The 14,715-nt window shown below is 35.1% G+C and overlaps 1 protein-coding gene across 6 annotated transcripts in view; it reads right to left on the reverse strand.

Annotated features, from left to right (window-relative positions):
* The window catches only part of ATP7B (ATPase copper transporting beta), a 115,813-nt gene that overhangs the window by 34,811 nt on the left and 66,287 nt on the right, over positions 1-14,715 (reverse strand). For all 6 annotated transcript variants that reach the window (XM_074304797.1, XM_074304799.1, XM_074304795.1 and 3 more), the window contains 8 exons: positions 14,121-14,282; positions 10,669-10,745; positions 9,918-10,092; positions 8,345-8,578; positions 7,732-7,823; positions 736-863; positions 467-621; positions 82-216 (listed from right to left, as the gene is read on the reverse strand). In XM_074304797.1, the coding sequence (XP_074160898.1) occupies positions 82-216; positions 467-621; positions 736-863; positions 7,732-7,823; positions 8,345-8,578; positions 9,918-10,092; positions 10,669-10,745; positions 14,121-14,282 (1,158 nt within the window). The remainder of the gene's footprint in view (positions 1-81; positions 217-466; positions 622-735; positions 864-7,731; positions 7,824-8,344; positions 8,579-9,917; positions 10,093-10,668; positions 10,746-14,120; positions 14,283-14,715) is intronic.

Genomic DNA, 14,715 nt, shown 5'->3' on the forward strand with positions numbered 1-14,715 from the left:
CTGATGACTTTGGGCACTGAAAAAAAGACATTAGTTGCAGTAGAATGTAGAAAACCAATATAATCCAAGCACTCAACTTACAGGAAAGTATTTTTGAACAACACCAAAATCGATAAAACCGATTACAATCCATACCACCAATGTCACAGTTGAAATGATGATGATGAATGGGACAAAATATCCACTAAATTTGTCAGCCAGTTGCTGAATGGGTGCCTATGGGGAAAAAAACAAACAAACAAGAAGACACCAAAACCATTGAACTTATAAACATAAAGACAAATAATGCTATATGCATGAATCAAGAAAGTAATGAACAATCATCTCCTTCCTTAATCATTTCACTGACCAGCCATACTGAAGGAAACTGAATGGGCTCCTATGAAGATCTTAAAGTAATTTCAAGAGTGAGGATACCATAAGGCCATATCCAGTGTTTGCCAAATACTCTGGACATTTTCATTACCTTTGACATTTGAGCTTCCTCTACCAGTTTCACAATTTGTGCTAATGTGGTGTCAGACCCAACATGAGTAGCAATAACTAGCACCGAGCCATGCGCATTGATTGAACCAGCAATCACTGTGCTCCCTGGTTTCTTAGTGACCGGCATCGCTTCTCCTGGAATGGAGAAAAGGGAGGAATGCTATGAGCTACATTTGCCATCAGCATTTAGGTGTCCTGAAAAATCCTGTGTAATTTTCCAAAAATAAAATTCAATCAATACCAGCTAACCTGTGATGAGGGACTCATCTGCCATGGTGCTGCCTTCTAGGACTTTTCCATCCACTGGGAACTTTCCCCCGGGGACTACCTTGATCACATCATTCCGCTGGACCAGCTCCATAGGCACTTGTTCCTCCCTGCAATAAATATTACTAAAGTAAAAAACTGGAAAAGTAAAAAGCCCAAGAAAACAGGATAGTTTAGCAAAACTTGTGCTGCTTTGGAGTCAGAGACCTATAAGTCTCTTCACTCCTCCAGACCAACAATTCCTAATCTTTAAGATTAAAAAGTTGAATTGGATGATTTCTACCATTCCTTTGAGATCTAATTCATTTACATTTTCTCATCACTGGAATTATATTCCAAAGAGAACATTCTTTTTTTTTAAATGATTAAACATTTTTTAAAAATTAAATTAATTTTCTTTTAAACACAGAAGTGCCTTTTCTCTTTCCCACTTCCCTTCACCCTTTGTAAGAAAGCCTAAAAAACAAAATCCTCTATTATAGTCAAGCGAAACAAACGGCTGAGTTGGCCATGTGCAAAAATATCTCAATCAGTACTCTAAGCTCATCATCACTTCACACAAGTCTTCCCAGGTTTCTCTGAAGCTGTCCCCTTCATTATTTCTTACAGAACACACATAGATCATGACTTATTCAACCATTCTCCAATCAATGGACAGTTCCTCAGTTTAAAATTCTTTACCACTATAAAAGCAGGTACTATAAATATTTTTGTGCCCTTTCTATGACCTCCTAGGGTAAAGATCTCATAGCAGTATCACTGGGTCAAAGGCTATGTATGCACAATTTAATAGCTTTTTGGGCAAAGTTCCAAAAAGCTTTAATAGCTCATAGATCCATCAACAGTGCATTAGTATACTTGCTTTCCCACATTCTCTTTGGCATTTCCTTTTAAGTCAACTGTCAACTGATGAGTATGTATGTGAAGAGGTGCTTTAATTTATACTTCTCTAATGATTAGTGATTTCAAGAATATTTTTATAGCACTATTGACAGTTTAGATTTCCTGATCTGCAAATTGCCTTTTCATATCTTTTGACTATCAATTGGAGAATGACTCTTATTCTTAGAAATTTGAATCAATTCCCTACATATTTTAAAATTGAGACCTTTATCAGAGAAATTTTCTGCAAACATTTTTTCCCATTTATCTCCTTCTCTAGGAGCTAGATGGCACAGTGGATAAAATGGTGAGCCTGGTATCCGGAAGATCAGAATTCAAATCTGGGCTCACACTTACTGGTTGGCTGTGTGGCCTTTGTTCCTAATCTATAGGAACTGGAGAGTGAAATGGCAAGCCATTCCAGTATTTTTGCCAAGAAATCCTCAAATGGGGTCATAAAGCTCCAGACACACTTAATAACTTAATTTTTAGTTGAATTGGTTTTGTCTTTTAATTTAATATAATCAAACCTGTCCATTTTATCTTCTGTGTCTTCTCAGTCTATTGCTAGTTATGAAGTCTTCCATCTATAGAACAAGTAATTTCTTTCTTGATTTTCTAATTTATGATCTCACCCTTTTTGAGTTTTCTTACTATATGATGTAATATCAGTCTAGACCTAATTTCTGCCACACTGTTTTCTAGTATTCTAAACAGTTTTTGTTCCACAATCAGTTTTTATACCAATAGGTAAATACTTGGATTTATCAAATATTAGGCTATCATATTCTTTTGTTCCATATCCTGTATATCTGATCTGTTCCAATGATCCTGTTTAGTATCAAATTGTTTTTATTATTACTATTATACAGTATAGTTTGAGATCTGGTACTTTTAGATGCCCTTCATACCTTTTATCAACAAATTGAAATTATTGAAATGTCATTATTCTGGATGAATTCTGTTATTTTTTTCTAGCTCTATAAAGTAATCCTTTGGTAATATAATTGTCATGATGCTGAATAAGTAAATTAATTTAGGTAGAACTATCATTTTTATTATATTGCTTTGGCCCCCACATGATCAATTAATACTTCTCCATTTATTTAGTTCTATATTTATTTGTGGAAGAAGTATTTTATAGTTGTATTCCTATAGATCCTATGTTGTGTGTTAGCAGGTAGACATTTAATTTTACATTTTTGGAGCTATTTTAAATGGAATTTCCCTATAACTGCCGGTTAGATTTTGTTGCTAATAACGGAAATGCTGATGATTTATGTTTTGATGTTTTTTAAATAATCTTTTAATTGTACATCTTTCTCAACCAATAGCATCATCTCTTGCCTTTAGTCTCTTCTTTAGGTGAAGGAGAGGTAGAAGGAAGGGAAAGAATTTGTAACTATAATTTTTTTATTAAAGCTTTTTATTTACAAATCATATGCATGGATAATTTTTCCAATATTGACCCTTGCATAACCTTTGTTCCAAATTTTCCTCCTTCTCCCACCCCATCCCAGCTGGCAAGTAGACCAATACATGTTTTAAATATGTTGAAATACATGTTAAATCCAATACATGTATACATATTTATACAGTTATCTTGTTGCACAAGAAAAATCAGATCAAGAAGGAAGAAAAAGAAAAACTGAGAAAAAATGCAATCAAATTATATATTCTGTATAGTCTTCTTGTTGCCAGACATGACTCCTGGTTCTGCTCATTTCACTTAGCATCAGTTTATGAAAGTCTCTCCAGGCCTCTCTGAAATTATCCTGTTGGTTGTTTCTTACAGATTAATAATATTCCATAACATTCATATATCATATAACAGACATTCTCTAATTGATGGGCATCCACTCAGTTTCCAGTTTCTAGCCACTACAAAGAGGGCTGCCACAAACATGTTTGCACATGTGGGTTCTTTTCCCTCCTTTAAGATCTCTTTGAGATATAAGTTCAGTAGAAACACTGCTGGATCAAAGAGTATGTACAGTTTGATAATTTTTTGAGTATAGTTCCAAATTGCTGTCCAGAATAGTTGGGTTCACAATTCCACCAACAATGTATCAGTGTCCCAGTTTTCTCACATCCCCATCAACATTCGTCATTATCTTTTCCTGTCATCTTAGCCAATCTGACAGGTGGGTAGTGGTATCTCAAGGTTGTCTTAATTTGCATTTCTCTTATCATTGAGCGATTTAGAGCATTTTTTCATATGACTAGAAATGATTTTAATTTCTTCATCTGAAAATTCTGTTCATATTCTTTGACCATTTTAAAAATGGAGAATGGCTTGAACTATTATAAATTTGAATCAATTCTCTATATATTTTAGAAATGAGATCTTTATCAGATCCTTTGGATGTAAAAATGTTTTCCCAGGAACTATAGTTTGTTTTTTTTAAAGTATGTTAAAATGATAAAATAGAAAGAAAAGAGGGAACACAGACAGAGGTTGGTTTACTTGCAAATTCTCTCTTCACTTCAAGTACCCTTCACAAAAGAAAATATTTAGATCATTCAATGTGTCTATTAATTAGCAAAGATGCAACCTATTTGGCCTTTCAAGTTTTAGTTTTTGAAGCTGGGTTTGAAATAAGATTGATAAGATGAGATTTCATTAGTTTATTTAACAATAGCAACAGCTGAAAGGTTTATGACAATAAACAAGGAAATCATAGTGGGGGGAAACCCCCAAAACAACTATCCTGCTTTCTACTCCTGATTTCTCACCTTGTAGAGGCCAAAAAGAGAGGAAAAGACTTTTATATCGAAACCTTTTATTACCTAGTTTTGATAAAGTATCTTAGACACTCATAATTCACTCCAACCATCTTATCCTCTCTCTGATCAATACTTTAGCTATGGTACTGTATGAACTGAAATCTGAATTACATCCATTCCCTTAGTGACTGGCACTTTTATAAATTATAGTATGTTTTCTGGCAGGAAGTGAAGAGTTACTCAAACTTTAGCTTATCTGGAAATTTTGTTTTCTAAATGGCTAGCAGTTCTTTAAGAAGAAAACCTTTTTAATCACCATTTTTAAAAAATGCTGTTTTACTTCTAGCAGAGATAAGGAAGAATTATTGTTAGTATTTTTTTAATCATAATGATTATGGACAAATTTATGCTAAACTAATATATAAAGGAATAATGTATAATAGTCACTAATCACTATTTTTATTGTCACCACTTTTAGGATATAACCAGCTGTCCAACAGTAGTAAAGTATATAAGCACTTGAGAGGGAAAACAGACTTAGATCTCTTTTAAAAGGAGGTTTTTTTATGTTTTTTACATTGCATCTAAATGCATTAGAATGATTATTCCTAAAGGAAGCAGGGAGAGTGTAGAACCAAATGCCTCAAAGTTTTATTCCCATTTTCATTATTTTCCAACATTCTAACATTTATTATGTGTCAGATACTAGAGACACAACAAGATTCCTGCAATCACAGATAAAAGCAGGTACATACAGGTAATGGATATTTACTACGTGTTTGTTGCACTAAAATATGCTTTCCAGTCTGAAGCCTATTTCAACAAATATTTATTAAATGCCTACTCTACACAAAGCTGTTTGAGCAGATACCACAAGAAAGAATAACTAGAATAGGCTGGACTACCCAAGTTCTTTCCCCAAGCTAGTTAATGAAATGAAAAGGAAGCAGTGTCATATAACAGAGAACACTGGATTTAAGATTAGAGAGCCTGGGTTTCGATCTTAATTCTGCTATGTCTGTAATGGCCTTCAGGGTTTTCTCATCTCTATAATGAAAACCTTATACTAGATGATCACAGATGGACTCTGGTGGCTCCAAATGCTGAAATTTTCTCCTCACAAATTGATAAGGATCCAGAGAGGACAGAATGAAGGGCCAAAGTTACGAGGATGAAACTGATTAATGACAATCATAAAGCCCCAATGTTTGCCATTGGGTGAAAGTGGCCATAGGTTCTCAAAGGCCCTGATAGCAGAGTACGAAGTCCACCTATCAAGCTGTAAGGTCTGGTGATGGAGCACACAGCTGTTATTTCAGAACCAGCCAAGATAAGTTTGGAGAAGCTTATCACCTAACTGGCCAGACTAACAATTTTTATTTTTAAACATGGCAGCCCATATTTATCAAATTACAGATCCTTGAAGAACAGAAATAGTTTGCCTTTAAAAAATATAAGATTCTGTAATTTGGCTTTTAAAAATCATCTATACAAACACAGGGTGGAGAAGGATGGCTAGACAGTAGTAAATATGCCAAAGATAAGAGAATTGTAGTGACCTAGAAACTCAATGTGAATGAACTGAAGGATATGCAAGCTGACACTGCATTAATAGAACAACTGTACAGAACAAGAGAGAGACGATAGTTCTGCTGTGCTCTGTCCTGGTTACACAACACCTAAAAAGTTAGTGCCTGGTATATAGCAGACAATAAATGTTTATAGATTGTTTTTTTTAAACCGCTAGCTTAACTGGGAAGCACCATTTCTTTTAAGAAGTGACTCCAAAATCCTTAATGGACCAAAGTATCTCGTAAACATCAGCAAACAAGAAATGCCATTATTATTAATCTCATTCTACAGAGGGGGAAACTAAGGCAGACGGAAGTTATGTCCTCTAATCACTACTAGCACTGTGATACTTATTTGACTATTTACTTCTTTGTGTTGTCAATTATTTTTTAAAGGTAGGTCCTGATTAGGGTGAATAATGAATCCTCAAAAGGTCCTGAAAAATTCTAAATCAAAATTATTTAAAGTTATTATTATATAAAATGTGGTGACTGTTTCAGCCTAAGGAAAATATGCCATGTAAATTCAAATCATGTAAGCACTTTAGGAGATTCATTACCTTATGTCCCCAAATAAATTAAGTGTAAAGGAAAGCATATTGGATTGGAGATAGGAGGGCCTAGGATTACCACTTACTAGGTTTACCTTTAGAAATACAACATTTAAGATCCAAAGTTTTGATCTATAAAATAAAGTAGAATTGATAATTGTCAAACAATCAATAACCATTCATTAAGTGTCTACTGTGTTCAATGCTTAATGTGGTATGCTGGGAGAACAACGACAAGAGTAAAACAATTCCTGGCTTTGAGGAGTTTATATTTTCTTGGAGCAGATGTGTGTATATATATATATATATATATATATATATATATATATATATATATATATATATACAGAGCATCCCAAAAGTCCTAGTGCAAGTTTAAACTTTAATAGCTTCAGAAGTACAAAGTCTATAAACTTAAAAAATGTATCAATTAAAAGATTAATTATTTATATTTTACATTTCTTTAGTTTTGTGAAGTTTATATGACTAAGTGATTTATTTTAATTCTAACAAACCAGGGTACCCTATCACTCACTATGCATTGTGTGACAGTTTTGGGATGACCCTTTCTCAGACCAGTAGATCTATAGAGGATTTTCTCTAGCTTCATCACCTGGGTTGTCTCAGCTATCTCCTAAGCATCAAAACCTGATTCTCAGGATGACCTTACAGCCAGATCACACATGCAATTCTTTCAGTCACTGATCTGCAGCTGATGAAAGTTTCTGCAAAGTTTTCAGTGACTAAAGAGTTATATAGTACAAGATAGTGGTGTTGGTGATAGTTAAAAAACATATAGGAGAATGTGTTAAAAATACATAAAATAAAACAGAGGATTACAAAGAAAATTGATTATACTAAAATATAGGTATCAAAATATTTTTTTTAAAAATAAGTTCACAAATCCTAGGTTAAGAAGCTTGAGATAGGAGGACCAATCAGAAGTTAATGCAAGAGTTCAACTTTTTTTTCTCTTCTTACATGATGGAGTGCCACACAACATAATGATAACTCACATTTATATGAAGCTCTAAGATTTGTAAAGCACTTTGCTTCTGACCCTTTTTGTACTGATTCAGGGAAATGAAATCACCCAGTATAAAACAAGATGAGCAGTAAAACCAGAACTCAAATGTAGGTCTTCTGATTCCCTGTCCAATGCTATTCCCACAACATTACTGAACATTTTTTGAATGACTAAGATAAATCCCACCCGGTGAAAGAAAGCTTTTAGGAAGGATAGTCACCTGATGATTAGGTTGTCATTGCCTAACGTCACAACAGTAGCTTCTGTGGCTTGAAGAGACATTAGTTTCGCAAGGGCTTCAGATGTTTTGCTCTAAAAAATAAAAAGAAATGCCAGGGAAATATTTAAGACACAGCCACATCAAGACAATCCAGGAGTCAGGGGTTTATTGAACAAAATTGCTGTCATTTAATAGTCTTGCTGATAGATCCAGATATTCTTCCTATTTGAATAAAATACAGCTGCTTCTCCCTCAGGCTCACAATGTCATTGCATAAGCTTGATAGCTATGCCATCAGTAAGCAGAAATAACTCAGTACAGAAGTCAAAGCATCTGAACTTCTATGTATTTTTTTAAATTCTTAACGATTTGCTTATTATTTTATATTCAACCTAATTTCTTTCAGAGTGCAGTCCCACCAAGTTGTTTAAGTGTTCTAATGTTTCATTCTGTTTTGATGTTTGAGTGTATATGTGTGAAGTATGACCAGAATGAACACATTCCTTTACCTGAATTTGGCTTTTGTTTAATTCAAAATTGAAGTATGAGTTATCTGAATGTAGGTCAAGCAATGTCAAGATTTACAACCGACCTATGTTCCTTAGCTTCTTACCTTTGCCACATGTTCCAACCACCTCCCCAGTGCAATGAATACAAAAAGCATGGGAGGTGTATCAAAGAAGGTGACAGGACTCTTCTCCGCCTGTTCAGCAATGGCTACCACCAAGATCACAAGAGAGTAGGCATAAGCAATGCTTGTTGCCAGCACAATGAGCACATCCATGTTGGCAGTCCTGTGTTTCAATGATTTGTAGGCCTGGACATAGAAATACCACCCACCTAGGAACTGTAGAGAGAAGAGGATCAGACTGTGGATTACTGCTGATAAGTAACCCAAATAATCTTAGCACATAGCTCTAGTTCTCCCACCCCTTCCCTATTCTGCCCCACTCCACTCTGTGAACACATGGACTTGGCTTTCATACAAAGCCTTGTTTTCATTTTAACAGATGACTTTTAAAAATGTGAATTTTAAAAATGAAGACAGAATTCTGCAATGAGGACTTATAAAGAATGGCTTTTAAAAATCAGTTAGTCTCAGCTGGGATGATTAGATTCAGATTCAAACTCAATCATTTACTTATAAAGTGCTACAGAAGGTGAACAATTTTTATGTGGACCCTACCCCCACATAATTTACAGTGTAGTTGAGCAGACATATATGTAATTAATGACGTGATTAAAAGGAAATCCCTGATTAAAGATTGGGACAGCAAGGGAGAGGAACAAACCTCAAGATTATTTTCAAAGATCATGTTCATCCCTAAGACTCCAGGACTAAAACAACAGGCTTTAAAACTCTTAAAAGTAACTGTGTCTCCAAAATGTGTGCACCAAGTGCCCCTCTCCCACTCCAAGAAGATACTCTTGGTTTTCCAACATGGAGCCAAATATTTAACATTTTAAATCCCTTAAAGTCCATGAGTATTAGTAGGCTGCCCCTACCTCATTGTGTAACCCTGTGCACATACTCTTTCCCTTGTTTTGGGTTTCTTAAATGAAAAATCTGGTCATTCAATTAAAGGACTCCAAGGTCCTTTTTAGTTTAGAAATCTAATGTTCCCTTAGCTAAAGAACTCTAAGTTATTTAATTCTCACTAAGTGGCTATTGTTCTAATTCAACCCCCTTATTTTTGATGTGAGAAATCTAAGACCCAGAGATTAAGTAATTTGTCCAGTGCCACATAGCTAATAAATGCCAGAGATGTGATCCAAACAAATACTCCAAGACTCCAGGTCTCTCCCTGCTTCCCCTTCAGAATGAAGAGGAAAGTTTTGTACACATTCAAATGATGATTATGACAGTGATTATTTAAGCAAGATAGCATAGACACACCATCTTTGTGCCACCCAGTAATGGAGCGAACTACTGCTGGTCCCAGGAGAAAAAAGAATATCAGCTACTAAGTGACCCACCACGGCAGTCCTCCAGCTCAGGGAGAAAGGCCCAGTCTGGCTAGTGACCCTACAGACATCATCCCTTGCCCCAGCTTGGGCACTGCCGAGCCTTGGAGCAGCAATAAGGGGCCCCCAGAGTGATTCTACATGGGGGACCTTCTTCGGCCTGGGGCCAGAGCACCCGAACTCACCCAAGCAGCAGCAGAGCTCTTCCCTCTTATACACACCTGGACAAAAGTGCACAGCACAAAGAAGATGAGATTTAAAATGGATAATCCAGGGATGAGGTTGTGCTCCAATATCATGGACTCGTGAGGCTGGCTGCTAGGTATCAACATGTAAATCATCAAGCACAAGACAGGGATGCCAAACACCAGACTGGACAAGAAAGACTTCTTCCATCTGGAAAGGAAAAAGCAGCAGCTTTGTCATGGGGGACACAATTCCCATTTGGATCAGTGTCTTGTTCAACTGATGGGATCTGAGACACAACTCTGTTAAGTGTACATGTGGGGGGGGGGAGGAGATGGGGGAAGTTTGGCCAGAAGGGAAAAGGCAATGCTCTCCCTCCCAATCCACAGTTTTCCACAACCTTTGAAGGGTCTTTAGGGACTGTTGGATCCACTTGCCATTGTGCCCATTTTTTAGATTAGGTCATTGAGGAACAGAAAAGCAAAGTGTTTACTCTTGAAATAAGTGGTAGAAGAGGTATTAGAATGCTGGCCTTAATCGTATTCTCATTTAAATAAAGTACCAATTCTTAACTTGCAAAGTGTTCTGTGTGTAAAATTCCTCTGAGATCAGAGATGTTATAACTAAGAGACACAACGCCATATTGATCCAAGACTGCATAAAACATTGCATACCAGCAGCAAGTTATAGAAACAAGCATGCACCAAGATAAGCCAAAGATTCTGGGTCAGAGAGAGAAAGACCCTTATCCAAGACCTCTGGGTTATTTTTAACTGTTCTACCTACTGTTTGATTTCCATCTTGTGATCCAAATGATGAGCATTGGGATTTCTCTGAGCCAAGGAAGCATGAAAGCCGATTCCCTTGTTTTTCCAAAAGGAAAAAAAAAAAAGAAAGAAAGAAAAAAAGTGGAGAATCCTTGGTAAATAAATGAACACATTGGAAGAAATATTTCATAAAGAATGTGATGAATTTATAAGACTCTCACTTTTTTGTTTCATTAGCAATAGCTTGTAAGTTTTCATTTCTCCTTATACATAAAAATGTACAAATTTCACCTGCTTCTTCCCCTAACACAACACACACACACACACACACACACACACACACACACACACACACACACACACACAAGCAAGCACAAGGAAAAGACTCCATCCTGGGTCCAGCATACATGATGCTTTACAGAATGTCTCCCACCCATAAAGGCAGCAATGCTTTCTTTTTATGAACTGCACATATAGAAAAGTCTTCTTCTTAGGATTCCAATATTCAGAAGGCTTCAGAGCTAGAAGGTTTCTTTAAAAAAAGATTCCCATTCCTACATTTTGCAGAATTGAGATTGAAAGGGAATTGGGACTTCCCAAAGTCAGAAAGACAACTTGCTTCTCCTCCTCCTCTTGCTGATAAAAACTGACATAATCATGTAGGTTTACACTGCACTTTTCTCACAATACTGTGAGGTGGTAAAAAAAAAATCATAATCCGTGTTTTTCAGATTATAAAACTGAGAGTCAGAAAGTTGAAAACTTGCTGAGGGTGACATCTAGTCAGAGCAGCAGTTCTCAAAATGTGGTCTGGGTACACTTTTGATCTCTAAGGCCTTCCACAAGGTCCTTAATATCAAAACCTTTTTATAATAAAACACTTTCATTTATAAGATAGTAAATATAGAAGCAGCTCTTACATTTAAAGTTGTTTGGAAGGATCCTCAATAATTTTTAAGAGCATAAAAGGATCCAGGGATCCTGAAGTCAAAAAATTTGAGAAATGCTGTTTAGAAGATAAGAACCCAGATCTTCTGATGTTAATTATATACAGAGATCTTTCTACTAACTCATATGATTTATAAAGTCACTCAACAGGCACATCAGTAACCATCCTTCAATGTTCCACATATACACACATGCACAACTTCTCTCCTACTCTTCACCACATAAGAACTTTTAATTCTCTCTTTACAATGCCCATAGGGAAAAACTACTAGGAAATGACAACTTTCATCACAGCTGTTGAACAATAAAAAAATCAAACACAGTTAGAAAAAGGAATATGAGAGAGATATGGATGTCTGACAATCTTGAGAAAGAGGGGCATGTATGACCAATTCCAACACTGTGGTACTAAGGAAAAGATACACAAGCTGCAACAAAGAAGATCCAAGCCAGGAGTGAGTAATATTTCTCAAAACACTAAGGACGATACATCTATAGTTCTGCTGGCTTTGAGACCAAATGAAGATGGTAAGTAACAGAGGACATAAAACATTGAGAGTCCTTAAAAAGCTGCACTCCAATAAAAATAAGAGGCACAAATAAAGATAAAATAAAGTACTGGAGTAGAACTTATTATATTAAAAAAAAAAAAGAGTGATCTCAAGGTAGATGTTAAAATAGATTTAATCAAAAGACAAAAACCACAGTATATATCAGCACTATTATTCAATATTGTTTTAGATTATTTAAAATAACTAGGCAGTATAAAATACCAAGAGTATACCTGCCAAAACAGACATGGGAACTATATGAACATAAACATAAAATATTTTTTATACAAATAAAGTCAGATCTAAATAATTGAAGTAATACTTGTTGTTCGTGGCTAGGTAAAGCCAATATAATAGAAAAAATGATTATTTTACCTAACTAAACCACTTATTTAATAACATCCTAGTTAAATTACTAAAAAATTATCTGAGTTAGAATAAGTAAAAATGAAGTTCATTTGGAAGAACCAAAAGTTAGAAACCTCAAAGAAAACAGGGGAAAAAATATGTAAAGGAAGTAGATTCAGTAATATGAGACCTTAAACTAAATTATAAAGTGAGAGCAGTGTAAACGAGATAATTTTGATTATTCTAAGTTAAAATTTTCTTGTATAAATAAAATTTATGCGGCCAAAAATAGAAGGAATACAGAAAATTTGGGGAAAATTTTCATAGATAATCTTAGTTGGGATGTGATTGGTCCTGAATAGTATTGTATAGGAAATGATGATCTGGTTGACTGATAAAAATATGGAAAGACTTAGTACTTATGAAGGAAGACGCTGCTCACCTTTAGAGAAACAGATAGGTAGAAATAAACATAGAACAGTTACATGTGTATGAGTGTATATGTATTTATTTATCAGTATCAATGTATATGCATATACATTATATAAATATAAATATACATGTATATACATATATCTATATCTATGCTTAATTGTAGCCTTCTTTAAGGAGGAGTGAGGGAAGGGAAGGGCAAAAATAAAATTTTAAAGTGCACAGCAAAAAAACCAAACCAAAACAAACAAACAAAAAAAAACCCACAACCAAACAAACAAAAGAAAACCTAGAAGGAAGCAAAGTTAGGCAGCTCTGAAAACAATGTATTATATATTTCAATAGGCTTCCTTGAAATGGAAATTTATTGTTTTATGTTGAATTTTCTTATACTCTGCCATGTATATGGCAATGTTTTATTTTTCCTTTTCTCATTATGAATTTATGTTTAAAATAAAGTTTTAATTTATCCCAAAATAAATATAAGCTGTGTACAATTGCTGCCTTTTAGAGATTCTTACCTTTGCAAACTTGACTTTTATATTTTATATCACTCTTATTGAAGGATATATGTTGATATCCTTCAAGATTTATTGAATATTAACAACATGCCATGGCTATTGAACATGGGATGTTTATTTGGTTTTTAAACAATGGAAAAGTCACTCTTTTATTATTAAAAAAAATTATGAATGAACATTGCTAATCTTGCTTGAAAATCTTATATTTCATAAGAGATTTTAAGAAGGTTAAGGCCAAGATGTAATTTTATCCTATTCTCTAAAGATTGCATTGAAATCTTGTTTGATTTCCTTGTTGATTTTTCAAAAATCAAGCTAGTCATTAGTAATGTCTCTAATACCAATCAATGGGAAATCTTGATCAAAAGGAATGAATACTGAAGGTATCTCCTTGAGGAAAGACTACATCTTTTCCATCTTGGCATCTCCTTTGGTACAGTTCATTGCACAGAGAAAACACCTGACTATGCATATGATGAATAAATGAAAAGTGTTAAAATATTAATTCAGCAGAAATCACCAAGGTTCATGGGCCAGGCAACTCAGCTCCACAAGTGTTTTAAGTGTTCTTTCAAAATGAACACAAAGATGCAAAAATGTTGAATTACAATTTGCCTCCTTACTATTTCAAATAACATTTATTTCGATGAGTTCACTTTAAAATAACTTACCTCAATAATTTTTATAATATCCCGAGGACCCACGATTTCAGGATCAAACTTGATGTGAGCCTTGCTAGTAGCAAGGGCCACAGAGGCATAGAGAATGCCATTGGTTCTAGTTAACTTGGATTCAATATTGTGAACACATGAAGCACAGGTCATTCCTGTGACCTGCAAATCATAAAGATAAAACAGATTTATTTATAGAGAACCTACGGGATCTAGGCCAGAGCTCCCCAACATCTACACCATTAATCACCCATCTATCACAAATTAGCCACCACATTCTCCTATCATCTCCTAAGTGGCCAATAATCCATACATTGTAGAATCACCAGAGCACAGATCTAGAGACAGAAAACATATGGGAGATTATCTGGAACCAATCCCCTCCCCGATTTTTTGCAGGTGAGGAAACTGAGGTCCAGGGCTGATAACTCACTCTTTCATGATCTCACTGGTAATAAGCATCAGAGACCGAATTTGAATTCACACCTACTAGTGGCTGCTAATTCTGACCAGCAGAACAGAACCCTTCATGTGAGAGGATGATAACGATACAAGGAGACTAAGAGGCAGTTGCATTCTCTGACCTCTCTCTTCT

This window comes from Sminthopsis crassicaudata, chromosome 3 (assembly GCF_048593235.1).
Source record: "Sminthopsis crassicaudata isolate SCR6 chromosome 3, ASM4859323v1, whole genome shotgun sequence".
NCBI classification, from domain to species: Eukaryota; Metazoa; Chordata; class Mammalia; order Dasyuromorphia; family Dasyuridae; genus Sminthopsis; species Sminthopsis crassicaudata.